We start from the raw sequence: 26596 nt of genomic DNA, 5'->3' as shown, positions 1-26596 counted from the left end.
TTAAGTTCTGCCCACACATTTTCTATAGGATTGAGGTCAGGGCTTTGTGATGGCCACTCCAAAGCCTTGACTTTGTTGTCCTTAAGCCATTTTGCCACAACTTTGGAAGTATGCTTGGGGTCATTGTCCATTTGGAAAACCCATTTGCGACCAAGCTTTAACTTCTTCAGATGTTGCTTCAATATATCCACCTAATTTGTCCATCCTCATGAAGCCATCTATTTTCTTAAGTGCACCAGTTCCTCCTGCAGTAAAGCACCACCACAACATGATGCTGCRACCCCTGTGCTTCACGGTTGGGATGGTGTTCTTTGGCTTGCAAGCCTCCCCTTTTCCCTCCAAACATAATGATGGTCATTATTGCCAAACAGTTCTATTTTTGTTGCATCAGACCAGATGACATTTCTCCAAAAAGTACGATCTTTGTTGCAACCTGTAGTCTGGCTTTTTTTATGGCGGTTTTGGAGTAGTGGCATCTTCTTTGCTGAGCAGCCTTTCAGGTTATATCGACATAGGACTCTTTTTACTCTGGATATAGATACTTTTGTACCTGTTTCCTCCAGCATCTTCACAAGGTCCTATGCTGCTGTTGTTCTGGGATTGATTTGCACTTTTTGTACCAAAATACGTTCATCTCTAGGAGACAGAACTTGTCTCCTTCCTGAGCGGTATGACGGCTGCGTGGTCCCATGGTGTTTATACTTGCGTACTATTGTTTGTACAGATGAACGTGGTATCTTCAGGCGTTTGGAAATTGCTCCCAAGGATGAACCAGACTTGTGGAGGTCTACAATTTCTTTCTGAGGTCTTGGCTGATTTCTTTTGATTTTCCCATGATGTCAAGCAAATAGGTTTGAAGGTAGGCCTTGAAATACATCCACAGGTACACCTCCAATTGACTCAATTGATGTCAATTAGACTATCAGAAGCTTCTAAAGCCATGACATCATTTTCTGGAATTTTCCAAGCTGTTTAAAGGCACAATCAACTTAGTGTATGTAAACTTCTGACCCACTGGAATTGTGATACAGTGAATTATAGGTGAAATAATCTGTCTGTAAACAAGGTACAAGGTAAATGTCCTAAACAATTTGCCAAAACTATAGTTTGTTAACAAGAAATGTGTGGAGTGGTTGAAAAACTGGTTTTAATGACTCCAACCTAAGTGTATGTAAACTTCCGACTTCAACTATATATATATATATATATACATATATATATATTAGCAAACATTTCTGAACCTGTTTCTGCTTTGTCATTATGGGGTATTGTGTGTAAATTGATCAGAAAAAAAAAACATTACATCAATTTTAGAATAAGCCAATCAGTTGTGTTGTAACAAGTTAGGGTTGGTATACAGAAGATAGCCCTATTTGGTAAAAGTCCAAATTATGACAAGAACAGCTCAAATAAGCTAAGAGAAATGACAGAGCATCAATATTTTAAGACATGAATGTCAGTCAATGCGGAAAACTTCAAGAACTTTGAATGTTTCTTCAAGTGCAGTCACAAAAACCATCAAGCGCTATAATGAAACTGGCTCTCATGAGGAACGCCACAGGAAAGGAAGACACAGAATTACCTCTGCTGCAGAGGGTAAGTTCATTAGTTTCCAGCCTGCTTGAATCAAGCCTTCACGGTTGAATTGCTGCAAAGAAACCACTTCTAAAGGACACCATTAAGAATAAGACACTTGCTTGGGCCAAGAACCACGAGCAATGGACATTAGACCGGTGGAAATCTGTCATTTGGTCTAATGAGTCCAAATCTGAGATTTTTGGTTCCACCACTGTGTCTTTGTGAGACGTAGAGTAGGTGAACGGATGATCTCTGCAATGTGTAGTTCCCACCGTAAARTATGGAGGAGGAGGTGTGATGGTGTGGGGGTGCTTTGCTGGTGACACCGTCAGTGATTTATTTAGTAGTCAAGGCACACTTAAACAGCATGTCTCCCACAGCATTCTGCAGTGATACGCCATCTCATCTGGTTTGCGCTTAGTGGGACTATAATTTGTTTTTCAACAGGACATTGACCCAACACACCTCCAGGCTCTGTAAGGGCTATTTTCCAAGAAGGTAAGGGGTGGAGTGCTGCATCAGATGACCTGGCCTCCACAATCACATAACRTCAACCCAATTGAGATGGTTTGGGATGAGTTGGACCACAGAGTGAAGGAAACACAGCCAACTAGTGCTCAGAATATGTGGGAACTCCTTCAAGACTGTTGTAAAAGCATTCCAGGTGAAGCTGGTTGAGAGAATGCCAAGAGTTTGCAAAGCTGTCATCAAGTCAAAGGGTGGCTACTTAGAAGAATCTTAAATATAAAATATATTTTGAGATTTGTTTAACACTTTTTTGGTTACTACACGATTCCTTATTTTCCCCATATCCCTACCTCCCTAATTGAAGCAAACTAATGGGCAATAACACTTAGGCTTTTACTTCCAGCTCATACATACTATATATACGTATATTTTACAGACACAATGAATTTTACAATACTTATCTTTTGTTTTTTTAATCCCATCTATATCTGAAGTCCATACAGTATTTGACATGTTTTTTTAAAGATCATTTTAAAAAGTTAATATATTATTGATCAATTTGACTATGACTTTTCAAATCACCCAGCAGTGCTATTTGCGGAGCTAGCTCCAGGTAAATGTTGCAATTCAAATTATCTAATGATTGTCTCTTCACAGTATCCCCCATATATATAACATCCTGTTGGTTACAAGAATTTTATCTAATCATTTATATTAAAAATTCGATGTTTTGAATCCATGTCGTTTTGCGTATCAGTTCATTAACCATGTGCCATGTAATCGGTACATCAAAAATTTCTTCCCAACTATTTTGCAATCTATATGGCACAGCTGTCATTTTTTTGCTCCTTAAATGAAACTGGTATACTTTTTTATCTATCACAAATTTCTTGATCCAATATTGGTCTCTAATGCAGAGGCAACAGACAAGTTCCTTACTTTTCCCCCCTTCAACTTGKCTCTTCCATTTTGCAGTAATGCTGCAATTAGTTGGTTGTAATTTTGAATAGAGAAGACATTTCCAGATATTTTTGTTAGATGCATGTGTGATATAATTTACAAAGATTATACCTTTTTTAAACATCTTTTCATTTTTTTATCAATTAGTATATTTCAGCAACGCTGAGTGCCTGGATAAGGCCCTTTTGCCATAGTATATCGGCCATATACCACAAACACCCGTGGTGCCTTATTGCTATTATAAACTGGATACCAATGTAATTAGAGCATTAAAAATAAATGTTTTGTCATTCCCATGGTATACGGTCTGATATACCACAGCTTTCAGCCAATCAGCATTCAGAGCTCGAACCACCCAGTTTATAATTGTGTTTCACCATAATATTTGTTGTATTATTTGTTCCGTTTTTTTCTGGTGGATTAAACTGAAATTGCAACCAACTTTTTATATGGCTTGTTTTAAAAATAGAGATATTTTGGAGATTATATCATTTTCAAATAACCGAAAGTGAGAGGTTGTAATCTGAATAAAGGGAACAAGGCTAGGGAACATGGGGTGAGACATTCTTACTAATCTGCTAGAGAARCAGTTTGGATTTAAGTATAACTTTTGTATGACTGAAGCCTTTAGTGAGAGGTCTAATGCTTTAATATTTAATCATTTCTGCCTTCTGAATTCATATTCATTATAMAAATTGGCCTGTTTAATTTTGTCTGGCCTGCTGTTCCAAATAAATTTAAATATTTTTCACACATAATTWAAAAAAAACAGGTCGCTAGGTAAAGGCGGGCAAGGCCATAACCAAATAGGTCAACTCGGATATGACTGACGAGTTAATCAAGGTGATTTTTCCTCAAATAGACAGGTATTTTCCTTTTCACGGTAGCAAGATTATATATATTTTTGCTAAATTTTTATTAAAATGTATTGTCGTGAGAATTTCTTTCTTTCTGGATATGAATGCCGAGTATGTCCACATCATCGTCAGACCATTTTATTGGTGAACTACACGATAATGTAAAAGTAAAAAATGTTTGTGGTCAAATATGTAATATAGTACACTTATAATAATTTGGTTGTAATCGACCAAGCCTTACTTGGGCAAATACAATACTGTATGTTAGTTATCTATGCTTACCTCTAACCGCCTCCAATGCATCCCTATTGAATTATATGTATTCTATTTTGTTGCCAAACTCATTAAACAATATTGCATTTATGGAGGACAAGTTCATAAAAACGACAGTGTCTGCATAGCCTATGTGGGGCATTAGGTCATAGATAGGAAATATCATAGCAATTCATACACTTTTGTCACTTATTTTACTCGTGGATCCATGGATCGACTCAATACTACTACATTAATCAATAATACTGCATGAATTGCATGATTCGATTCCATACTGCTGCAAGAATCGACTGTATAATACTTAATCCATTTCATAATACTGCATGAATAGATTAGAATTTTGCATGAATCGACTGTATAAATCTGCATAAATCACTGGACTCAATAATACTGCATGAATACATGCAGCACAGGGGTATATTGCCCACTCCATACTAGTGTGCCAGCCTGCCAGTTATCCAGACTGGCAGACAGACAGTGTACTGTAAACAGTGGATTGCACTGTGGCTTGTGAGATTGCCCATAAACGGACCTCCAATAATTACCTTTTAGTGTTTACCGTCTGAGCCTGTTCTGTATTTTCTGACTTGTCTAATTCAATAAGTGCTAGCAGGTATATAGTAAAACCCCTAGTCCTGTGTTGTCTGACGACTGTCAAACTCCAATTAGCTGGCAGACCTGACAGCATGGCTCCATTGTATGGAGTTCCCTCTTCCCTTCCATTTGATGGTCTCCTCTTTGTTTTCTTTCTGTCAATTCTCTCTCTTATTGGTGTTAACCATTGAGTCTGAGAAGCATACCATATGTCCCAAATATTCCTGGTCAGAAGTAGTCAAAATGTAGGGAACAGGGTGCCATTTGGGACACAAACATACTGCAAGAGTCATCAGCGGAATGTGCAGTGGGAAAATAAAGAACACTGGGTAAAAACAAAGTACTTTAGGAGAATCTGAACACAATTGAAGAGTAGCCACTGTAAATTTTATGTTGAAATGATTATATTGGCTCATCATATTCTTCAATGTTCAGCAATGAACATCATGAGTAAAACTATTCAAACTGTAGCTGTATTCATAATCAGCGTCCCAAAATGGAACCCTATTCCTACTTTTCACTAAATATGGAATAGGGTACCATTTGCATATTTCTCACTTTCTTCCCAAAGTTGCATTGTTGTTGATCCTGGTTTTCAGATTGCAGAAAATAATGAGTTTCTCCCTCAGTGTGTTGGTATTAATATTCATGAATATTATGATGCTGTGTCCCTCACTGCTTGTCACTTAGGATGTGATGGCCCATGAGATATAGTGCTAAATATAAGACATTGACACTGTAGTATCAGCAGTGCAGTAATGAGCTTCAAGCCAGTCACTCATCATACTTACTTGAAGTAATGCTAATGTATTTCAAGACGATGAATAGTCTAGAAAGAGACACTTAGATGGTACATTTGACCAAGCTTAGCAGAAACAAAAGTACAAGAATACATGTTGTGTTGTGTTCTTGTGATGCAATGATTTCCCCTATTTATTTCCTTTAAATTATTGCATTTTCATGTTGCTGAGTCTTGTAGGCAACTTGGGGAATGTCTACACCTGACACTTACAGTACATGCAAATTCTGCTATCAGAATAAAATGGTTTGCATTGAAAAGACATGTCTTGACACACAGAAGTCGCATTGCGGTCTGATTATGTTCAGATTTGGTCAGTGACACATCGTATGTAGGTTTCTCCTCAGTCTGGACTCAATCAGGCTATTGACAGTGCATACAGTGAGCGACGTCATCAGCATTCCGCCCACATGTCTTTTGGGAGTGAGAGGCACCTTTTCATTATAACATTGGAGGAAATAACTTCCTAGTGTATGTTTTTGCTGGCCTTATAAATGCTATCCAATTAGTTAATATTTAGAAAAACAAATGTTTGTTTGGCTAGATACATAGATGGTTATGCTAACCTGTTTGCAATCCCTTTAACTTTGCTAGCTAGCTTCCTGGCTAGCTACAGAGGTTATCGAGTTACAGCAGTTATTTAGCTACTGCCATTAAGTTGTTGTTTTGCTATTATCATATTTTACGTATGCCTCCTTTTGAGGAATGGTTACTGGCATGTAAATATAGCGCCATAGACACGTTTAAATGTAGGCGTAGAAGCATGATGTGTTCAGAATTCCATGATCTGAACTCAAATCAAATCTTGCAGATGTTATCACACGTGCAGCGAAATGCTTGTGTTTCTAGCTCCGTCAGTGAAGTAATACCGAACAACATAAAACAAAACACACAAATAAATTAATAAATGATAATGAAATAATGAAAATCAAGAAATATCAGAACGAATAATGTCAGAGTCCAGAATATATATGCAGTACCAGTCAAAAGTTTGGGCACACCTACTCATTCCAGAGTTTTTCTTTATTTTTACTATTTTCTACATTTTTGAATAATAGTGAGACACTAAACTATGAAATGACACATATGGAATCATGCAGTAACCAAAAAAAGTGTAAAAAACATCTAAATTCAAGTCCATATTGTGGCAAGAACAGCTCACAATAAGCAAATAGAAATGACAGTCCATCATTACTTTAAGACATAAAGGTCAGTCAATGTGGAAAATTTTAAGAACTTAGAAAGTTTCTTCAAGTGCAATTGCAAAAACCATTTAGCTCTATAATGAAACTGGCTCTCATGAGGACCGCAACAGGAAAGGAAGACCCATAATTACCTCTGCTGCAGAGGATAAGTTCATTAGAGTTAACTGCACCTCAGATCGCATCCCAAATAAATGCTTCACAGAGTTCAAGTAACAGACACATCTCAACATCAACTATTCATAGGAAACTGCGTGAATCAGGCCTTCATGGTCAAATTGCTGCAAAGAAAACACTACTAAAMGACACCAATAATAAGAAGAGACTTGCTTCTGCCAAGAAACACAAGCAATTCACATTAGACCAGTGGATGTCTGTCCTTTGGTCTGATGAGTCCAAATTTGAGAATTTTTGTTCCCAACGATGTGTCTTTGAGACGCAGAATAGGTGAACGGATGATCTCCTTATGTGTGGTTGCCACCATGAAGCATGGAGGAGGAGGTGTGGTGATGCTTTGCTGGTGTCACTGTCGCTGATTTATTTAGAACTCAAGGCACACTTAACAGCATGGCTACGACAGCAATCTGCAGCAATATGCCATCCCAATAGTATATACATATGGAATMCGTAAAACAGTATGTAAACATTATTAAAGTGACCAGTGTTCAATAACGATATACATAGGGCAGCAGTCTATAGGGTGCAGTGTAGAGTACTGGGTGGTAGCCTACAAGTAACAGTGACTAAGTTCAGGGCAGGTTACTGGGCGGAGACCGGCTAGTGGTGACTTCTAGATAGTAGAAGGGTGATTGGATTTTTTTATTTTATTTTATTTTAAGGAAGCCACAGGAAAGTATGGGTTTTCCTGCAGCATTTGTTGGTTATTTCCTGCATGACTCCTGTAGTACTTGTAAGGGGACGCCTCTGCCTTCTTACAGCCCACATGAAACAATTCTACAGTTTACCATATAATTTTGTAGTAAACTGTAGCATACTGTGGAATACTATACTACCTTACACACTTTTGTATCCCTCAATAATGTAGTGCTTACTATAGAATTTTGTAGTATACTCTAGAATTCTATATTATACATAGTAGTATCCACAAAAAAACACTGTTGTAAATACCACAGTAAAGTCTGCAAAAACACTACAGTCCGCAAAAACACATCACTTTTCTAACTATACTAAATACTACAGTAATAATTTGCATATACCCTYCCCCCTCCCCCATATCCCAATTTGTGCCATCCATAAGTAAGAAATCTACATGCCAAGTTGACCATATATTGTGTACACTACTCATTATAGAAAAGAGCAGAAATGCTGAATTACTTGAATAGACCGTATTGTGAGCTAGCTACAGATTATGGAAAATATGGTCTTTGAATATTCCTCTAGGAGGAAGCTTGCACTTCTTTGTCAAAGATAATAAAGCAAAAACATTATTAGTAAACACTACAGTATTGTCTGCAAAAACACTCCAGTATACTACAGTATTCATTCTATAGTTAACTGTAAATACTATGGTAAATTAAATGTAAATACTAAAGTCTGCAAATACACTGGAGTGAATAGTATAGTATTTATACCATAGTCTAGTATATACTATACCAATTTTTTATGTGGGAGTATATTGATGTGGGTGTTGTAACATCAAATACAGAACTCGTTTAAAATTACCCACAGAATATGATTATTTCGATCAGACAGGGCACGCCCTGCGTGGCCACTTCAGGTGCAAGTTACATTTAGGATAAGAAGCATTACAATGAATTTGAGGGTCAAGCTTTAAGTACACACTCACTTTGCTAAGTATCTGTTGGAATGCAAGATTCAAGATGGATGTTCTGTGCCAAACAGAGCAGTCTCTCCACTAGCCGGTATTCATGTTTTTTAAATWATTTTTTATTATTTTACCCCCTTTTTCTCCCCAATTTCGTGGTATCCAATTGGTAGTAGTTACTGTCTTGTCTCATCGCTGCAASTCCCGTACGGACTCGGGAGAGGTGAACGTCGAGAGCCACGCATCCTCCAAAACACAACCCAACCAAGCCGCACTGCTTCTTGACACAACGCACATCCAACCTAGAAGACAGCCACACCAATGTGTCAGAGGAAACACCGTACACCTAGCGACCTGGTCAGCGTGCACTGCACCCGGCCCGCCACGAGAGTCACTAGTGCGCGATGAGACAAGGATATCCCTTGTTTTTTTAATTAAAACAGTAGTAATATACGGTCCATACAAGAACCATATAAGATCCAAACAAGAACCATTGCCTTTAGATCAGTCTCTAAGCTAGCATGCTTGTGCTAGCATTCTTGTTTTTCCATTTCTCAAATTAAGTAAATAAATTGTGAGGGATGGTAATCGTCAGCCAAGAGTACATAAACTCTGAAATCAAATGTCTGTGAATTTAATGTATCCAAGGCCAATATAGTGAGCAATAATCAACATCTCAAGATAGTTGCTAAATGGCATATATTATTATTATTATTATTATGTTATAGCTAGCTTGGCTGTATATGAATATCTGTCCAGAGAGACTAATCCAAKGCAGATGTAAAGATGTAATGTTGAATTTCGTGTTGAATCTGTTATTTACATAAACCTGCCAACTGTCCTTGCTATTTTTGTACATTTCAAATTTCCTGACTGACTCTGAATGCTCTCTCCATCTCACAAGAAATCTCTCACGTGGTTTCTCCTTCTTTCTATCCACAGCTGCATTCCAATATGGACCGAGGGGAAGGTAACGTGAAGTACATTCTAACTGGCGACGGGGTGGGGAGCTTGTTTCTAATTGACGAGAACTCAGGTGACATTCACGCCACTAAGCGGTTGGACAGGGAGGAGAGGGCCATATACACACTCCACGCTAAGGTGGTGGACAAGAGGACCAACAAGACACTGGAGGCTGATACTGAATTTAATATCAAGATCCACGACATCAACGACAATGAGCCAAAGTTCTCAAAAGACATCTATTTCGCCAGTGTCCCGGAGATGTCAGATGTTGGTGAGTAAAAAACAACTGCTTTGTCTGAGTTGGTCCTTTTGTGATGCTGTATTTCCATTAAGAAATGTGAATGACAATTATTTTTTAAACTTAGTGAACAAAGGCAGAGATAATGAACTGGAAATCAAATCATGTAATTGACACCATAATTTGCATATGTAATAGTGGAAGGTTGAATCTTTAGTGAAGGTTTTGCCTCATTGCACTGAACTTAATTAAGATAATATAGATTAACCAGTAGGCACAAATACAAACAAAGCCTTAAAAAGGCAAACGGGCAAACTGGAATACATTTCCAATTATGAGCCCACAAATTAATAGAATGTGTAATTGCAAGTTAAATAAAAACCTATTTGCCAATATGGCAAATAATCGTCCTCTATCGTGTTCACATAATGATGGAATCATTAACTGATTCCAGAGAGAGGATGTTGAGGTTAACTGTGACTGGAATTGTGGCTGGAATTGCTGGACACATTTGATGAAAGTATTGAACCGTGGAGCTCACGTACAGAACAGTTWGAATATTTTGTTCTTGCATATTACATTGATGAGGACAAAATTGTGCCTAAATTATTTAATATTATGGGGCCAAAGAAATGTAATTTACTCCGCAGTCTGCTACAGGCAAGGTAATACAACGTGTGGGGATATTGTGGAAATACTGGAAGGACCATTTTCACCAAATCACTAGTTATTGCTGAAAGGTTCCACAGAACAAGTCAGGAATAGGGAGAATCAGAGACACATGTTTACTGCTGCATTAAATAAACTATCAGTGCACTGTGAGTTTGATGTTCTATATGACAGCATTAGAGACAGACTAGTATGTGAGCTAAGGCATGAAGCTACACAAGAGACTATTGACTGAAAGTAATCGGACCCTTGCAAAAGCTATTACAGTCAGTGTGTCCATGGAAATAGCTGCAAAAGAGGCTCAGCAGTTGGATTCATCAGGAAATGTGCACCAAGTTGCAACTGAAAATCAGGAGAGGGAAATCAAGGCACATGCTTCCACTGTGTCAAAGTAGGATATCAGGCGTCTACATGCTGGCGTAAGGACATAGATTGATGAGCCTGTGGTAAAAAAGGACCTTGTCAAACGAGCCTGCAGATACAAAAAGAGCTCAGAGAAAACGTGTAAGACTGAAAACAAGAAAGAGACATTCCAACACAAGAAAAACAGACATGTTTAGGCTGTTGAGCAAGTGACCAATCAGACGAGGAAGTCACACTGAATATACTGACTGTTGCTGGGGGGCTGCACGGCTACTATGTCTCTCCCTTGCTAGAGGGGCAGCCGGTGTATATAGAGATTGACACGGGCAGCTGTATCTCTTGTGTCAGACAGTTTGACAAAAAGACACTGGAACACCTCCCACTTCAGCCAGCACACATCATATTAAAGTCTTACACGGGTGAATCTATCGCCATGAGAGGCATCACTGATGTCACAGTTCAGATAAAGGGACAAACTGAAAAAATGCCAGTCTATTTCGTGAAAGGAAACTGTCCATCACTACTGGGATGTTCGTGGTTGGAGAAAATCATCATGGACTGGCCATCAGTGCATACAATGACACATGGGGACACAGGCCTATCTTAAAGAAACATGGAGAAATATTTAATGGAGAGCTGGGTTTCATGAAATATATTAGAGTGAAACAACAAACCAAAGTTTCTGAAAACACGACCGGTACCTTATGCTATCAGACCAAAAGTTGAGGCTGACTTGGACGCTCTAGTCCAGGGTTCCCCAACTTTTATTTGGCCCCCCAAATTTTCTGAGCKAAAAAAATATATATACCGCATATTTTTCTTAAAATATTGTTGGACATAAAAAACTGTAAAAACACCAGGAAATCACCTCCATGTGATTTTAATGATGATATTATGTTACCCAGTATTCCCAAACATAAGATAGACATGATTGTATACAAATTAGGCAAGTTTTGAAATCATTATGTTATAGTCAAATATTTTATCTGTTTGGGCTTCTTTCTGTCAATTTGACGTCGACAAATTTCTTATAATGTTCAAGCCCCCTGACCATCCGCTCAGGAAATGTTTTTCTTCCCACAGCTGAATCTAGTTGACATTCCCTGCTCTAGTCAAAAACAAAGTCCCGGAACCGGTCAGTGTGAGTGAACCGGCGACACCCATCGTACCAGTCCTTAACAAGGATGGTGGAAATGGGAAATGTGGAGACTTTTTAAAGTCACAGTTAACCTGGTGTTGTCCGCTGAACAGTATCTGCTACCACATTTCAATTTAGCCGGCAGTCAAAAGCAAAATAAACCACTACCAAGCCTACTTGCAGATGCACGTGGAAGAAATGTCAAAAGAGCTGCTGACTGTTCTGACGTAGCACTGGCGCTGTTCCAAAAGGAGATGGACCAGATCCTGAGTGGATTGCCAGAAGACCAATGCTACCTGGTTGGCATCCTTGTTACTGGAAAGGAACGACAAAGGATTATCTCCAGAACTTGGATGCAACATTACAGAGATTGAAGGACTATGGACTGCGAGTTTGTAAGGAGAAATGTGCATTCTTCCAATCCTTTGTTCAATACCTTGGACACGTCATCGACGCTACAGACTTTCACAAGGCTTTGTCCAAGGTCAAGGCTATCTTGGACGCCCCAGCTCCTCAGAACATGAGCCAACTACATTCTTCCTGGGGTTACTGAATAACTATGGACACTTTCTCCCAAGCTTAGCAATGAAGCTGAAGCTGCTGCATCAGTTGCTTTGTCAGGGCAAAACATGGAAATGGACAAAACAATGTGAGGAAGCGTTCATGAAAACCAAGAAAAAACTCGGGAAATCTGCACGGACAAAACTTTGACCCGTCATTGCCCATCCAAATAGCTTGGGATGCTAGTCCCTATGGTGTGGGAGGAGTCGTGTCCCATGCCTTCCAGTGAAGAGAAGCCTATCATTTTCGCATCGAGGACATTGATCAAAGCAAAAATGAATTACGCGGTGATAAAACAAGAAACTCTAGGCATAGTTTTTGGAGTGCGTAAGTTTCACCACTATCCCCCCCCATGCACCAACAACCAACAAAATTAACAAAAGAGAAAAAAGAGAAAGACAAAGGAAAACAGAAAACAGCAATGCAACAAAAAAAYGACATCAAGGYCAACAAAAATCCTAACAGCAAGGCCAACTGAATATGTTTGAGTGCATGTATGGTACTATTTACATGCGTGTTTGTGTCCATGTATGTGCATGTGTGTGCATTTGAATGAGAGTGTGTGTATATGCATGTGTACAAACAGCTGTGTGGCATCAGCCTCAGGAAAACAGGCATTAGCTGTAACAACACTGCCCCTCAGTGTCATTCAAACATACTTTTTGTTGTGTTTTATTTTGACTTCATTTTTTMACTTTTGTCTTTGACCGTCATTCTATCCCGCGCCCAGCAACTCCACTCTCACTTGTCTCCAATTCCACATCCCAACCCTCAGCTTCCCTCAGTCCATCCCACCTATCTCTGCTGGCCACCCTCTTCTGATTTCTACGCAACACATATCTTTCAACTATGCTGTGATGTTTAACATWCAATTTTAATCTATCTAATCGAATAGAATCCACAGATGGCAAGTTGAAGATAAATACTTTTACTAAGAGTATTAGTTACTGACCCGGTCTSTCRAGAGGTTTATTATTATTATTTCTAAAGGTACTGCATAGGTGAAAACATATTTTTTTTGCAAGAGATAGCACTTGTATAGCCTAAGAAAGTAGCATAAATGTGCAGAAAGTAGTTTTGAATGCATTTTATTGAAGGAAAACAATAACAGTCTTGAACTTTTTTGGCAAAATAGTGATATTCTTATATACTGTACAATAAGGAATTCAACTCCAAAATTCTAGTCTTCTCCCATTTTTTAAACCATTTCCCCCACCCACAAGATGTATAAACAACAACACTAAATAAGAAGAAAATAAGATATTTGTTTTACAGTCCTTCTTTGGGGGGCAGAATTGTCATCTCCTCCTCTTGCCTGCCCCAGCTGCAGCCTCAGGTGGATCAGGACAAGATTCAGCCCCCTGAACAGCTTTCACAAGCCCTGCAAAGGCTGCTGTATGTGTGATGCGCTCCATCCTTTGAATGTGTGGGGTTACAGGTGCCTTTCTCAGCTGCTCCAGGAACACCCTCCTCTTGTTCCGCTTATCAGGCATCCAGGTAGGGTTGATCTTATTCCATATCAKYAAGGCATTGTATGAGGACACATCAATGATATTATGGAAGATGACCAGGGGCCAGCGGGCAGTCATCCTCCTGCAGTAAGTTCCAATCATCTTGTCCAGGTTGTTCACGRCTCRTTTGTTGTGGTTSTAGTCCAGGATGATGGCTGGCTTCCTGTCCTCATGATCATTGATCTCAGCCGTTTTGTGCAGTGTGCTCAGGAGGACCACATTATTGTTCCTCTTTGGGAGGTAATAAACTAGAGTGGTGGTGAGGGAGAAGCCCTCTCTCCCCCTTGTTGCGAGGAGTGCAGGGCGGAGCTCAGCCTTGTTCTTTCTTACTGTGCCAACCATGTTGATCTTCCTCTTCAGGAGCTGCTGGCTGAGTTCATAAGAGGTGAAGAAATTGTCACATGTGACATTGTGRTCCCTCAGTCCATCTGTCACATTAAGCATAACCCGTATCCCCTGGTTCTTCCATGTGTAGACTTGCATCTTCCAAGCGTAGCTGGATTGTACGTCACAGGCCACCCATATCTTGATGTCATACTTTGCTGGCTTGCTGGACATATACTGCCGGAAAGGACAGCGACCTTTTGACAAAAGAGATTACTATCAGTAATTAGTATCAGTGTCACAGAAAACAATCACATAAATCAATGATATTACAGCAATACATAATACAARTCACAGTGAAAATCACTTACATTACAGATATGAAAATAGATTAGATTACTCGTTGGTTATTACTGCATTGTCGGAACTAGAAGCACAAGCATTTCGCTACACTCGCATTAACGTCTGCTAACCAAGTGTATGTGACAAATAAAATTTGATTTGATTTTGATTTGAAAATAAAAATGTACCTCTGAATGGAACCAGTTGCTCATCCACTGTTACTTCAGGCCCAGGGTTGTAGAGGTATGGCAGARGCTCCACCCACTTCTCCCAGACCACTCTTGTGGCCGCCAGTTTCTCTCACACGTCTTGCAGGTCTTGACTCATGGTTATCAAGTCGTAGCTTTCTTGACAAAGTGTGAAAGACTTTCAGTGGCATCGTGGCACGGAAAATGACCCTTCCACTCTCTGCATCTCAGAGACTGCATGTAGCCTCGCTTCAGGACCTATACATACCCGRTAAGATTAGCAGCCCTATGTAGGCACGCAGGRCAATCTCATCCATCCTTTTCCTGTTGTCTCCATATTTACAGAAACCCTCCAAATTTGTAATCTCCAGGAMGATTTTTTCGATGGCTGGTYTGATGAATATGTATAATGTTGAGGCGATGTCCTGGGCATGGGCTCCTACATGTCTTGTGGGCCCTGGGGTCACATTTATGACATTTTGTGCTGCCATCCTGCCCTGGTTGTCATATGGTGACAAGGACCARGATATTTTGCTGTTCTTTGACAAAAATGTCTCTTTCAGCTTGGGGGATTTCTTCTTCATCTGAAGATGATYCATCGTGCTCTGGGTTGTATTCTTTCCCATCTTCTTCAGATACCACCTCCTCTTCTAAATTATTGTTCTCTTGTTCCTCCTGGACATCTGAAAAAAATCCGATCTACGACCTGTTGGGCACTGAAACGTGCACATTCGGCTTCAGCAAAGAGAGAACTGGGGTGACTGTAATCTGAACCACTTGTATAGCCTCTGACTGCATTCCCCATTAGTAAACAATGCTTTCAATACATTTTTATTTTGTCAGAAATGTTGTTTATTTTGTCCGTGAACTTGATCATATTGTAGGGCCGTGACAGGGGAATTGCTTGACATGCACAAAAGAACGTTTGTATTTGTCTGTGTTCAATCAGAGGCACGCAATTCCAATTTTCATTGTGTGTGTGTGGTGTGTTGGGTGTGTGTGTGTGTGTGTGTGTGTGTGGTGGTGTTGTTGGTCGTGTGCTGTGGTGTGTGGTGTGTGAGTGTGTGTGTGTGTGTGTGTGTGTGTGTGGTGTGTGTGGACTGGTTAACTATTCTTTGGGGACCAGAGTACCTACAAGAAATGTAAACAAGAGTTAAAAATTGACCAACGCGGAATTTTGTTATGCCCCACAAGGTCCCCTTTTCCCAAAAAAAGATGCTATTTCTTAGGGGGTTTAGGTTAAGGTTAATTACATGACTTAGATTAAGGTTAGAATTTTTAGGGTTAGCAATTAAGTTAAATATTAAGTAGGAGCTAGGGTTAGTTGTAGGGTTAGGGTTAGGAGCTGGGTTAGGTTTAGGTTAGGATAAAAGTTAGTTTGGGGTAGGGTTAGGTTATTAGGCTTTGAAGGTTAGGGTTAGGGTAGGGTAAGGTACGGGTTAGGCATTAGGGTTTAGGTGTAGGTTAGGGTTAGGGAAAATTACGGATTTTGAATGGACTGAATTTGTATGCCCCACCAAGGTTAGCTGTACAAGACTGTGTGTGTGTGTTGTGTGTGTGGTGTGGTGTGATTTTATAACTGAACAGTAGAGTACACCTGACTTTCAAACCTAGCTAAACCAACAGTGAACAAAATGTAAAAAGCAAATATGCAGCTATTTCAAAAATTTACTAAGTTACAAGTTCATATCAGGAAAACCAGTCAAATTGAAGTAAATTAATTAGCCTTAAATCTGATGGATATTCCACATGCACTGTGTAGGGGCAAAGCCATGGAATATGGTTAACTTTTTTAATTATAATTTCCCTTGACCCCTACAGTAACATTTTCGCACCAGTTAGATAAGTTATCTAGCTATTTAAACCCACGCTCCTTGCAAAACACGCTTTCCAATGTTGGATACAAGGCTGACTTATTTAATTATGTAACAGAATATCATGTTACCATTGGTGTATTAAAAGAAGAGTTAAGGTAATGTTACCTGTCCCCTAATTAATAATTGCAACGTTGTTTGACATGGCGGATGGAACAGTAACCTTTATGTCCAAAACCTGGATCAATTGTAGACGCAACCCAGTCATCTGCCATACGTTGATCTTGTTTCCTTCAAATATCATCCAATTTCATGAAAAACATGCTTTTGACTGTTCATGAGCTTTAAAGAATTACATTTTGAGGACAATCTATTCACTTAGACTCTCACTTGGTGAAGGCCACATGACTGAAAATGCATGAATTTAATAACCATCTATCTCCCTGTCACTAGCAAACAGTCATGGGTGGTACAGGTAACAAAAATACCCATAGAAGGCACCTTGGGAAGTATGCAAATAAGGCTTAAAACCCTACATCAGAGGTATTAAATTCTCATCCTGGAGGGCCAAAACATCTCTGGTTTTGGATTGTTGTATGGTTCTTCAAAGAACCATCCCATTTATGGTTCTTCAGAGACCCTAAAATGGTTCCCTTATGGCAGGGGTAATCAACTCATACCCTACGAGGTCCAGAGCCTGCTGGTTAACTGTTCTACCTGAAAATTGCATTTACATGGTGTCCCAGGTCCAAATAAGTCTCTGATTATAGGGGAACAATAAAAAAATGCAGTGGAACTGGCTTTGAGTTTYAGGGCCCTATGGCATCGCTCTCAAGAACRGTATTTGATTGCAACTTGCACTTTTATTTTATTCAATTATTTTGGGATTATTAATATTTTTGTTTGCTATATCTATCCTGAAAAGAGCAATACGTTGTGCATAATTCCCTGGGCAATGTTAACTGTGCAACATACATTTCAATGCCTCAACTCCTGCCTCCCTTTGAGCTGGATCACAGTTCAAATTAGCTCATCAAATTTCATTGTGGTTATAATGACTATTATATGCATGTTAGAGCATTCCTAATAATTGCTCCATGTGTAATGAAATTGTATGGCTATGTGCTTTATCTTGGATGTATGACTATGTGCATTATCTCTATCTTCTCCTCCACAGGCACGTCAGTTATACAAGTCACCGCGACAGATGCTGACGATCAAACATACGGGAACAGTGCCAAGCTTGTGTACAGTATTCTACAGGGTCAACCCTATTTCTCAGTGGATTCAGACAATGGTAAGATATTCCCAACAAGCAAAACGGGCACGCAAACACTTGAAATTAGGTATCTTGTGTGCATATTATCTCTCTGCAAAAAAKGACTCAGCAGCACTCAGTATGCAGTGTTTTTTGTGTGAATGAGAAGTGAGTTGAGGTGAATCAAAGGTTTCCTCTCTTGTCTGAATCAAGCAATGATATATTATGTGTGGGGTAATGTCTGCCGTGAACTGTTGGTGGGGTGTAAATACAGTTGAAGTCGGAGGTTTACATACACCTTTGCCAAATACATTTAAACTCAGTTTTTCAAAATTCCTGACATGTAATCCTAGTAACAATTCAGTGTTTTAGGTCAGTTAGGATCATCCCTTTATTTTAAGAATGTGAAATGTCAGAAAATTGTTGATGATTTATTTCAACTTTCAATTCTTTCATCACATTCCCAGTGGGTCAGAAGTTTACATACATTCAATTAGTATTTGGTAGCATTGCCTTTAAATTGTTTAACTTGGGTCAGATGTTTCGGGTAGCCTTCCACAAGCTTCCCACAATAAATTGGGTGAATTTTGTCCCATTCCCCCTGACAGAGCTGGTGTAATTGAGTCAGGTTTGTAGGCCTCCTGGCTCGCACACAGTTCGCACAGTTCTGCCCACACATTTTCTATAGGKTTGATGTCAGGGATTTGTGATGGCCACTCCAATACCTTGACTTTGTTGTCCTTAAGCCATTTTGCCACAATTTTGGAAGTATGCTTGGGGTCATTGTCCATTTGGAAGACCCATTTATGACCAAGCTTTAATTTCCTGACTGATGTCTTGAGATGTTGCTTCAATATATCAACATCATTTTCCTACCTCTTGATGCCATCTATTTTGTGAAGTGCACCAGTGCTTCCTGCAGCAAAGCACCCCCACAACATGATGCTGCCACCCCCGTGCTTCATGTTTGGGATGGTGTTCTTCGGCTTTAAKGCCTCCTCCTTTTTCTCCAAACATAATGATGGTCATTATGGCCAAACAGTTCTATTTTTGTTTCATCAGACCAGAGACATTTCTCCAGAAAGTATGATCTTTGTCCGCATGTACAGTTGCAAACCGTAGTCTGGCTTTTTTATGGCGGTTTTGGAGCAGTGGCTTCTTCCTTGCTGAGCGGCCTTTCAGGTTATGTTGATATAGGACTCGTTTTACTGTGGATATAGATAATTTTGTACCDGTTTCCTCCAGCATCTTCACAAGGTCCTTTGCTGTTGTTCTGGGATTGATTTGCACATTTCGCACCAAAGTACGTTCATCTCTAGGAGACAGAATGCGTCTCCTTCCTGAGCGGTATGACGGCTGCGTGGTCCCATGGTGTTTACACTTGAATACTATTGTTTGTGTACAGATGAACGTGGTACCTTCAGGCGTTTGGAAATTGCTCCCAAAGGATTAACTAGACTTGTGGAGGTCTACAATTATTTTTTTCTGAGATCTTGGCTGWTTTCTTTTGATTTTCCTATGAGAGAGAGGCACTGAGTTTGAAGGTAGGCTTTGAAATACATCCACTGGTACACATCCAATTGACTCAAATTATGTGAATTAGCCTATCAGAAGCTTCTAAAGCCATGACATCATTTTCTGGAATTTTCCAAGCTGTTTAAAGGCACAGTCAACTTAGTGTATGTAAACMTCTGACCCACTGGAATTGTGATACAGTGAAATATTCTGTCWGTAGACAATTGTTGGAAAAATTACTTGTCATGCACAAAGTAGATGTCCTAACCGACTTGCCAAAACTATAGTTTGTTAACAAGAAATTTGTGGAGTGGTTGAAAAATATGTTTTAATGATTCCAATTGTATGTAAACTTCTGACTTCAACTGTATACATTGGTGTTCAGCTTTTGATGCCTTCATTTGATAACTCAACAAGATTAGTAATATATTGCGCTCATACTTATTACTGGCAATACAGATTATGGTTCATTCTAAATTAAGTAYATATTGTCCTTGTAAATTATTTTGAACTCATGTTAAACCTGACCAATCATACACCAGTCATACTTATATATACTGATAGGAGTCTATTTTCTTACTCAGGTACGATCAGGACAGCCCTGCCCAACATGGACAGGGAGACGAAAGAGAACTACCAGGTTGTGATCCAGGCTAAAGACATGGCTGGCCAGATGGGTGGACTATCAGGAACCACCACGGTCAGCATTACTCTCTCTGATGAGAACGACAGCCCACCCCGCTTCGCCAACCGTAAGACTCTATTCCGCTCTCCTTGTTGACCTGTTTTTCATTTAGGCACACAATGCTGTACTCTACAGTACATGTATGTGCTTTATAACTGTACAACACTGTTTGAACCAAGTCAACAAAGGTTTTTCTAGCTTGTAGGCCTATCAACAATATCTTGTMATCTCTGTCTACAGTCAATGTCGCATAAGGTTTTTAAGACATAACCAATACGCTTTTTCCTACCACTGTACTGAACCTTTAATGTCCATTGAAAAGCAGATGTTGTTCTATGCACTGTATGTAGCCTATGGTTAGGACTGGCATCATAGTCCCAAAGAGAACCATCTGTACGAAATAATCCTTTCTGAAGGAGTCCCACAACTAATGATAACGTAGCCAAACATTCCCACACAAGGAAACTTGCACAAAAAATGGCAGTGCTTATTCTGTTCTTTTTTTAAAATCATAGTTTTTCTTCATCTCCCCAGATACATTTCGTCTGAGCACTCTGGAGTCAGCTGAAGTAGGAGCTGCCATAGGTCGGATCAAGGCTAACGATGCGGACGTGGGGCGGAATGCTGAGATGCAGTATAGCATCGTCGACCGAGACGGACAGGACATATTCACCATCATCACTGACCAAAATACACAGGAGGGCATTATCAGGGTGAAAAAGGTAGCCCCTAACCGCCTGAGTGCAACGCTCTCATGTTTTAATCGCCTATGACCCCACTGCTTCAAATCACAAGATACCACTTTGTGTGCAGACAGAGTGATCCTCTCTCTGAACTAAACCCGTCTTCTATTATTATCATCATCTTCATGAAAGTACTTAATTATTTTCACTGTCAAGAGACCCTTATTCCTCCTTGGGATTTGAATAAAGAGTCTGAGACTTTTGAAATCCAGGTTTAGCTTTTCCTTTCTTAGCCAGGGCCATACTTTTCAGAGCCTCAGCAAATTATGCAAATTTAAGAACCTAAGTGGGGCGTACGTACTGTATACACAGGCTCAGATGAAAAATGATAGCAGTCCTGCATATCTGAAAGTGCAATAAAGATTATTCGACTTGACCACCAGTTATTGATACAGTACACTCTTAGTTATTTGAAATACAACATGTCATCCCAGATGTATTACTTTTAACACAATCACCGTGTTGGCACAACATGATGTGTACATTTTTCAACACATTTTGTGTCAATTCCTGCAATTGTGTTAAAATCTGAAAACCTAAAACATGCATTCTCCTCATCAATTTTAGAATAAGGCTGTAACATAACAAAATGTGGAAAAAGTCAAGGGGTCTGAATACTTTCCGAATTTACGGTCTGTGTAAAAACCAACATGTTTTTACACCTCCGTGTGTACAGTTAGGGGTGTCAAGCTACTTTTAACATAATCATTGTGTTGAAKAATTTGTGTTGTATACACACCCTAGATGTGTTAATTGACCAATCACATTGTGGATCCGAAGTCAACATACATCTACTCTCTTAGAACAGATGTATTAAAAACGCCACAAGTTGTGTTATTTTTTAACACGTCTCTTTGTAGTTAGGGACGACGTGTTCCTTTTAACACAGTCACTGTGTTGTCACATTTAACACGTTGTGTACATTTTTCAACACAATGATTATGTTAAAAGTAGCTTGACACCCCTAACTGTACACACGGAGGTGTAAAAACATGTTGGTTTTTACACAGACACTTTTACACTTTTTACACAGACACTTTTTACATTACTTTTTACATTTTTTTTATTTTTATTTAACCTTTATTTAACTAGGCAAGTCAGTTAAGAACACATTCTTATTTACAATGACGGCCTACCCGGCCAAACCTGGACGACACTGGTCCAATTGTGCTCCTCCCTATGGGACTCCCAATCACGACCAGATCTGATAAAGCCTGGAATCGAACCAGGGACTGTAGTGATGCCTCTTGCACTGAGATGCAGTGCCTTATGCTTTGAACACACCGACAGCGTCATTGCGCAAAATAGCATGTAGTATCATCTGGATATGGATGCAACAAAAGTTTCACCTTCACCAACATTCAACTTCTGCTACCATTTCTGTCAAGCCGTCTATGCATACAGTTTGAGGCAAACTTTCGATAAATCCAATGTATGCACCACACCGAACGCACTGCAACTGCCTCGACAACTCAATGCTGCAAGGGAAACGCAGCATTTCATTGGAAATGAATGTAATTCTGGTGTACCAAAATGCAATGACGCTGTCGGTGTGTTCGAAGCATTAGACCACTGCGCCACTCGGGAGCCCATCATACAGTTTGCGCCATTCAAATAGACTTATACCTAAATGGCACCCAATAAATTCAAAAAATTTGCTGACATGTTAACAAACAACATATCCTGAAAACAGGATACGTCGAAGTAAAATGGTCAATATTTAATGGATAATCAGGCTACTCACAACTGCTCTCCAGGAGTTTCACCCCGTGGGATAAATTTTCATGATCATTGGTTTCTAGTTTATTTCCGTCAATTGTTGATGATCTGACACAGCGAGAGAAAAAATTACTATGTAAACAGCAATGTAAACACATTGCAAATAGGCTCAGGATATCTTCTGATGTACAGTAGCTGGGTAGCTGATATTCAGAGCTTAAACAGCCAAATTGATTAGTCACAGGAATCAACATCAACATCTTTTGGATGTCTATTTTTGGTCCTGTTCAAACTAGCAGTCTTTTTTTGTTCCGGCCTGGACCAGCCTTGATTTGGCCCAAACATAAACGTCTATGTTTAGTTCAGATTTGGTCCAAACAGATAAATTACGTCTTTTCAACTTTCATTCAGAACTGAAAATGTACATAATTTCAACATCCGGAAAATACATATTTTCAACTTCGATTCAGAACCGAAAATGAACCTGATTTCAARGTCTGGAAAAGATGTCTTTTCGACTTTCATTCAAAACCTAAATTGAACCTAACCTCAATTTCTGGAAAATACGTATTTTAGAAATCTTTTTCACGTAATTTTGCTTGCTGAGACTTTTCTTGTTTTGCAAGATACGGCAATATTTTTGTCTCGCTAGGGTGGCAGATAAAAGTCACTTTGTCCGAGAGATATTTACATGGTTATCAAAACGTCACACCAGGGTTAGCCTACACGAAACAAAGCTTTTATTTTAAGTGTTTCTAAAATCCCCTATTGGAAAAATTAATGGTGGAAAAACGATTGGAACCATTTCCTTGTTTGACCGCAAAGTTGTATGGGTATTATGACTCATACCGTGGTACTCTATATTGGTCCATTAAAACAGGAGTCGTAAAGGTCCAGTGCACTTCTTTTGTGAATAACTTTTTATTWAATTTTTTGTATTATTATTTATTTTAGGGGGTGCGGCAGCACCCTCAGCACCCCTACTTCCCATTGCTATGGAATGAAAGCCAGGGTTAGAAACATTATGAGGAGATTACCTAAACCATTTAAARTTGAACAACCATTTCAGTAACGGGTGCAAAAAAATCTAACTGATTGGATTATTCTAGAAAAAGACATGTAATTTATCTTCATATCTGCAATGTGATTGGTCGACAATCTAACACATCTAGGGTGTGTTGTATGGTTTTCAGCTTTTACATATTAATTGCAGGAATTGACACAAAATATTTTGAAACATTTACACAAATCATGTTGTGTCGTCCCTAAGTAGACACAATAATGTGTTAAAAAATAACACATTTTCTAAGACTGTAGGCATTGAGAATGAACAATATAAAGCTGAATAGTGTATAGAGATACAGTGCCTTGCAAAATATAAATCCCCCTTGGCGTTTTTCATATTTTGTTGCATTACAACCTGTAATTTAAATGGATTTTTATTTGGATTTCATGTAATGGACATACACAAAATAGTCCAAATTGGTGAAGTGAAATTTAAAAAAATTACTTCTTTCAAAAAATGAAACAAAAAACTCCCGGAAAACTGGTGCGTGGATGTGTATTCACCCCCTTTGCTATGAAGCCCCTAAATAAGATCTGTTGCAACCAATTACATTCAGAAGTCACATAATTAGTAAAAAAAAGTCCAACTGTGTGCAATATAAGTGTCACATGATCTGTCACAGAATCTCAGTATAAAGACACCTGTTCTGAAAGGCCCCAGAGTCTGCAACACCACGAAGCAAGGGGCACCACCAAGCAAGCGGAACCATGAAGACCAAGGAGCTCTCCAAACAGGTTGGGGACAAAGTTGTGGAGAAATACAGATCAGGGTTGGGTTATAAAAATATCAGAAACTCTAAACATCCCACAGAGCACCATTAAATCCATTATTTAAAAAATTGGAAAGAATATGGCACCACAACAAACCTGCCAAGAGAGGGCCGCCCGCCAAAACTGACGGACCAGGCAAGGAGGGCAATAATCAGAGAGGCAACAAAGAGACCAAAGATAACCCTGAAGGAGCTGCAAAGCTCCACAGCGGAGATCGGAGTGTCTGTCCATAGGACCACTTGAAGCTGTACACTCCACAGAGCTGGGCTTTATGGAAGAGTGGCCAGGAAAAGCCCTTGTTTAAGAAAAAAAACAAGCAAACATGTTTGGTGTTTGCCAAAAGGCATGTGGGAGACTCCCCAAACATATGGAAGGAGGTACTCTGGTCAGATGAGACTAAAATGTAGCTTTTTGGCCATCAAGGAAAACGCTATGTCTGGTGCAAACCCAACACCTTTCATCACCCCGAGAACACCATCCCCACAGTGAAGCATGGTGGTGGCAGCATCATGCTTTGGGGATGTTTTTCATCGGCAGGAACTGGTCAGAATTGAAGGAATGATGGATGGAGCTAAATACAGGGAAATTCCAGAGGGAAACCTGTTTCAGTCTTCCAAAAATTTGAGACTGGGACCTAGGTTCACCTTCCAGCAGGACAATGACCCTAAGCATACTGCTAAAGCAACACTCAAGTGGTTTAAGGGGAACATCTAAATATCTTGGAATGGCCTAGTCAAAGCCCAGACCTCAATCCAATTTAGAATCTGTGGTATGACTTAAAGATTGCTGTACACCAGCGGAACCCATCCAACTTGAAGGAGCTGGAGCAGTTTTGCCTTGAAGAATGGGCAAAATTCATAGTGACTASATGTGCCAAGCTTAAAGAGACATGCCACAAGAGACTAGCAGCTGTAATTGCTGCAAAAGGTGGCTCTGCAAAGTACTGACGTTTGGAGGGTGAATAGTTATGCACATTTCAGTTTTTTTGTCTTATTTCTTGTTTGTTTCACAATAAAAAATATTTTGCATCTTCAAAGTGGTAGGCATGTTGTGTAAATCAAATAATACAAACCCCCCCAAAAATCTAAATAGGAAAAATGCCATAGGGGGTGAATCATTTTGCAAGCCACTGTAGGTGGGGAACTCCACTATATTTTACTCATTCACTCATTTTTACTTCAACCAAGAATCCACCAAGTTTATCAATTAAAGTATCAACCTACAGTTAAGAAAGGACGTYCAGTTAGGATAGTATATTCATTTTATTGAATAATTATTGATCATGTATCTGTTTCATTTTCTTCATAGCAACTGGATTACGAGAGAAAAAAGACTTTCTCATTTAAAGTGGAGGTGACCAACACCTATCTGGACCCCAGGTTCATGTACAGTCCCAACCCTCCATTCAAAGATGACGCCATGGTGCGGGTGACAATAGAGGATGTGGACGAGCCGCCAGTGTTCAGCAGGAACCCTTACATCATCGAGGTGCATGAGGATACAGCCGCTGGTAGCTTTGTTGGTGTGGTGTCAGCCAAGGACCTCGATGCTGACAACAACTCAGTCAAGTAAGTGATTGTGTGACGAGGGTCACGCTGCTTGCTTAACAGTATAAAGCTAACAATTCAATGTCATGCTGAGGAGCAATGTTACTAATCCAACTCGGTTACACATAGTATACGGAACTAATCTGTATGAGCATCTTTTTTATATATGCTGTTCATTCAGAGGATTAAGAGGATTAAGTTCACATACACCTTAGCCAAATACATTTAAACTCAGATTTTCAAAKTTCCTGACATTTAATCCTTATAAAAATACCCTGTTTTAGGTCAGTTAGGATCACCACTTTATTTTAAGAATGTGAAATGTCATAATAGTAGAGTGATTTATTTCAGCTTTTATTTCTTTCATCACATTCCCAGTGGGTCAGAAGTTTACATACACTCAATTAGTATTTGGTAGCATTGCCTTTACATTGTTTAAATTGGGTCAAACATTTCAGGTAGCCTTCCACAAGCTTCCCACAATAAGTTGGGTGAATTTTGGCCCATTCCTCCTGACAGAGCTGGTGTAACTGAGTCAGGTTTGTAGGCCTCCTTGCTCACACACGCTTTTACAGTTCTGCCCACAAATTTTCTATGGGATTGAGGTCAGGGCTTTGTGATGGCTACTCCAATACCTTGACTGTGTTGTCCTTAAGCCATTT

The 26596-nt window shown here is 39.4% G+C and overlaps 1 protein-coding gene across 1 annotated transcript in view; it reads left to right on the top strand.

Annotated features, from left to right (window-relative positions):
* Positions 1-26596, top strand: part of LOC111973470 (cadherin-10-like) — a 58542-nt gene that overhangs the window by 15492 nt on the left and 16454 nt on the right. Inside the window, exons 3-7 of the mRNA XM_024000841.3 lie at positions 9460-9754; positions 17809-17928; positions 19989-20156; positions 20624-20811; positions 25696-25955. Coding sequence (XP_023856609.1) covers positions 9460-9754; positions 17809-17928; positions 19989-20156; positions 20624-20811; positions 25696-25955 — 1031 coding nt within the window. The remainder of the gene's footprint in view (positions 1-9459; positions 9755-17808; positions 17929-19988; positions 20157-20623; positions 20812-25695; positions 25956-26596) is intronic.

This window comes from Salvelinus sp. IW2-2015, linkage group LG14 (genome assembly GCF_002910315.2).
Source record: "Salvelinus sp. IW2-2015 linkage group LG14, ASM291031v2, whole genome shotgun sequence".
NCBI classification, from domain to species: Eukaryota; Metazoa; Chordata; class Actinopteri; order Salmoniformes; family Salmonidae; genus Salvelinus; species Salvelinus sp. IW2-2015.
The sequence above is the reverse complement of the archived record's forward strand: the minus strand, read 5'-3'. Positions and strand labels throughout refer to the sequence as shown.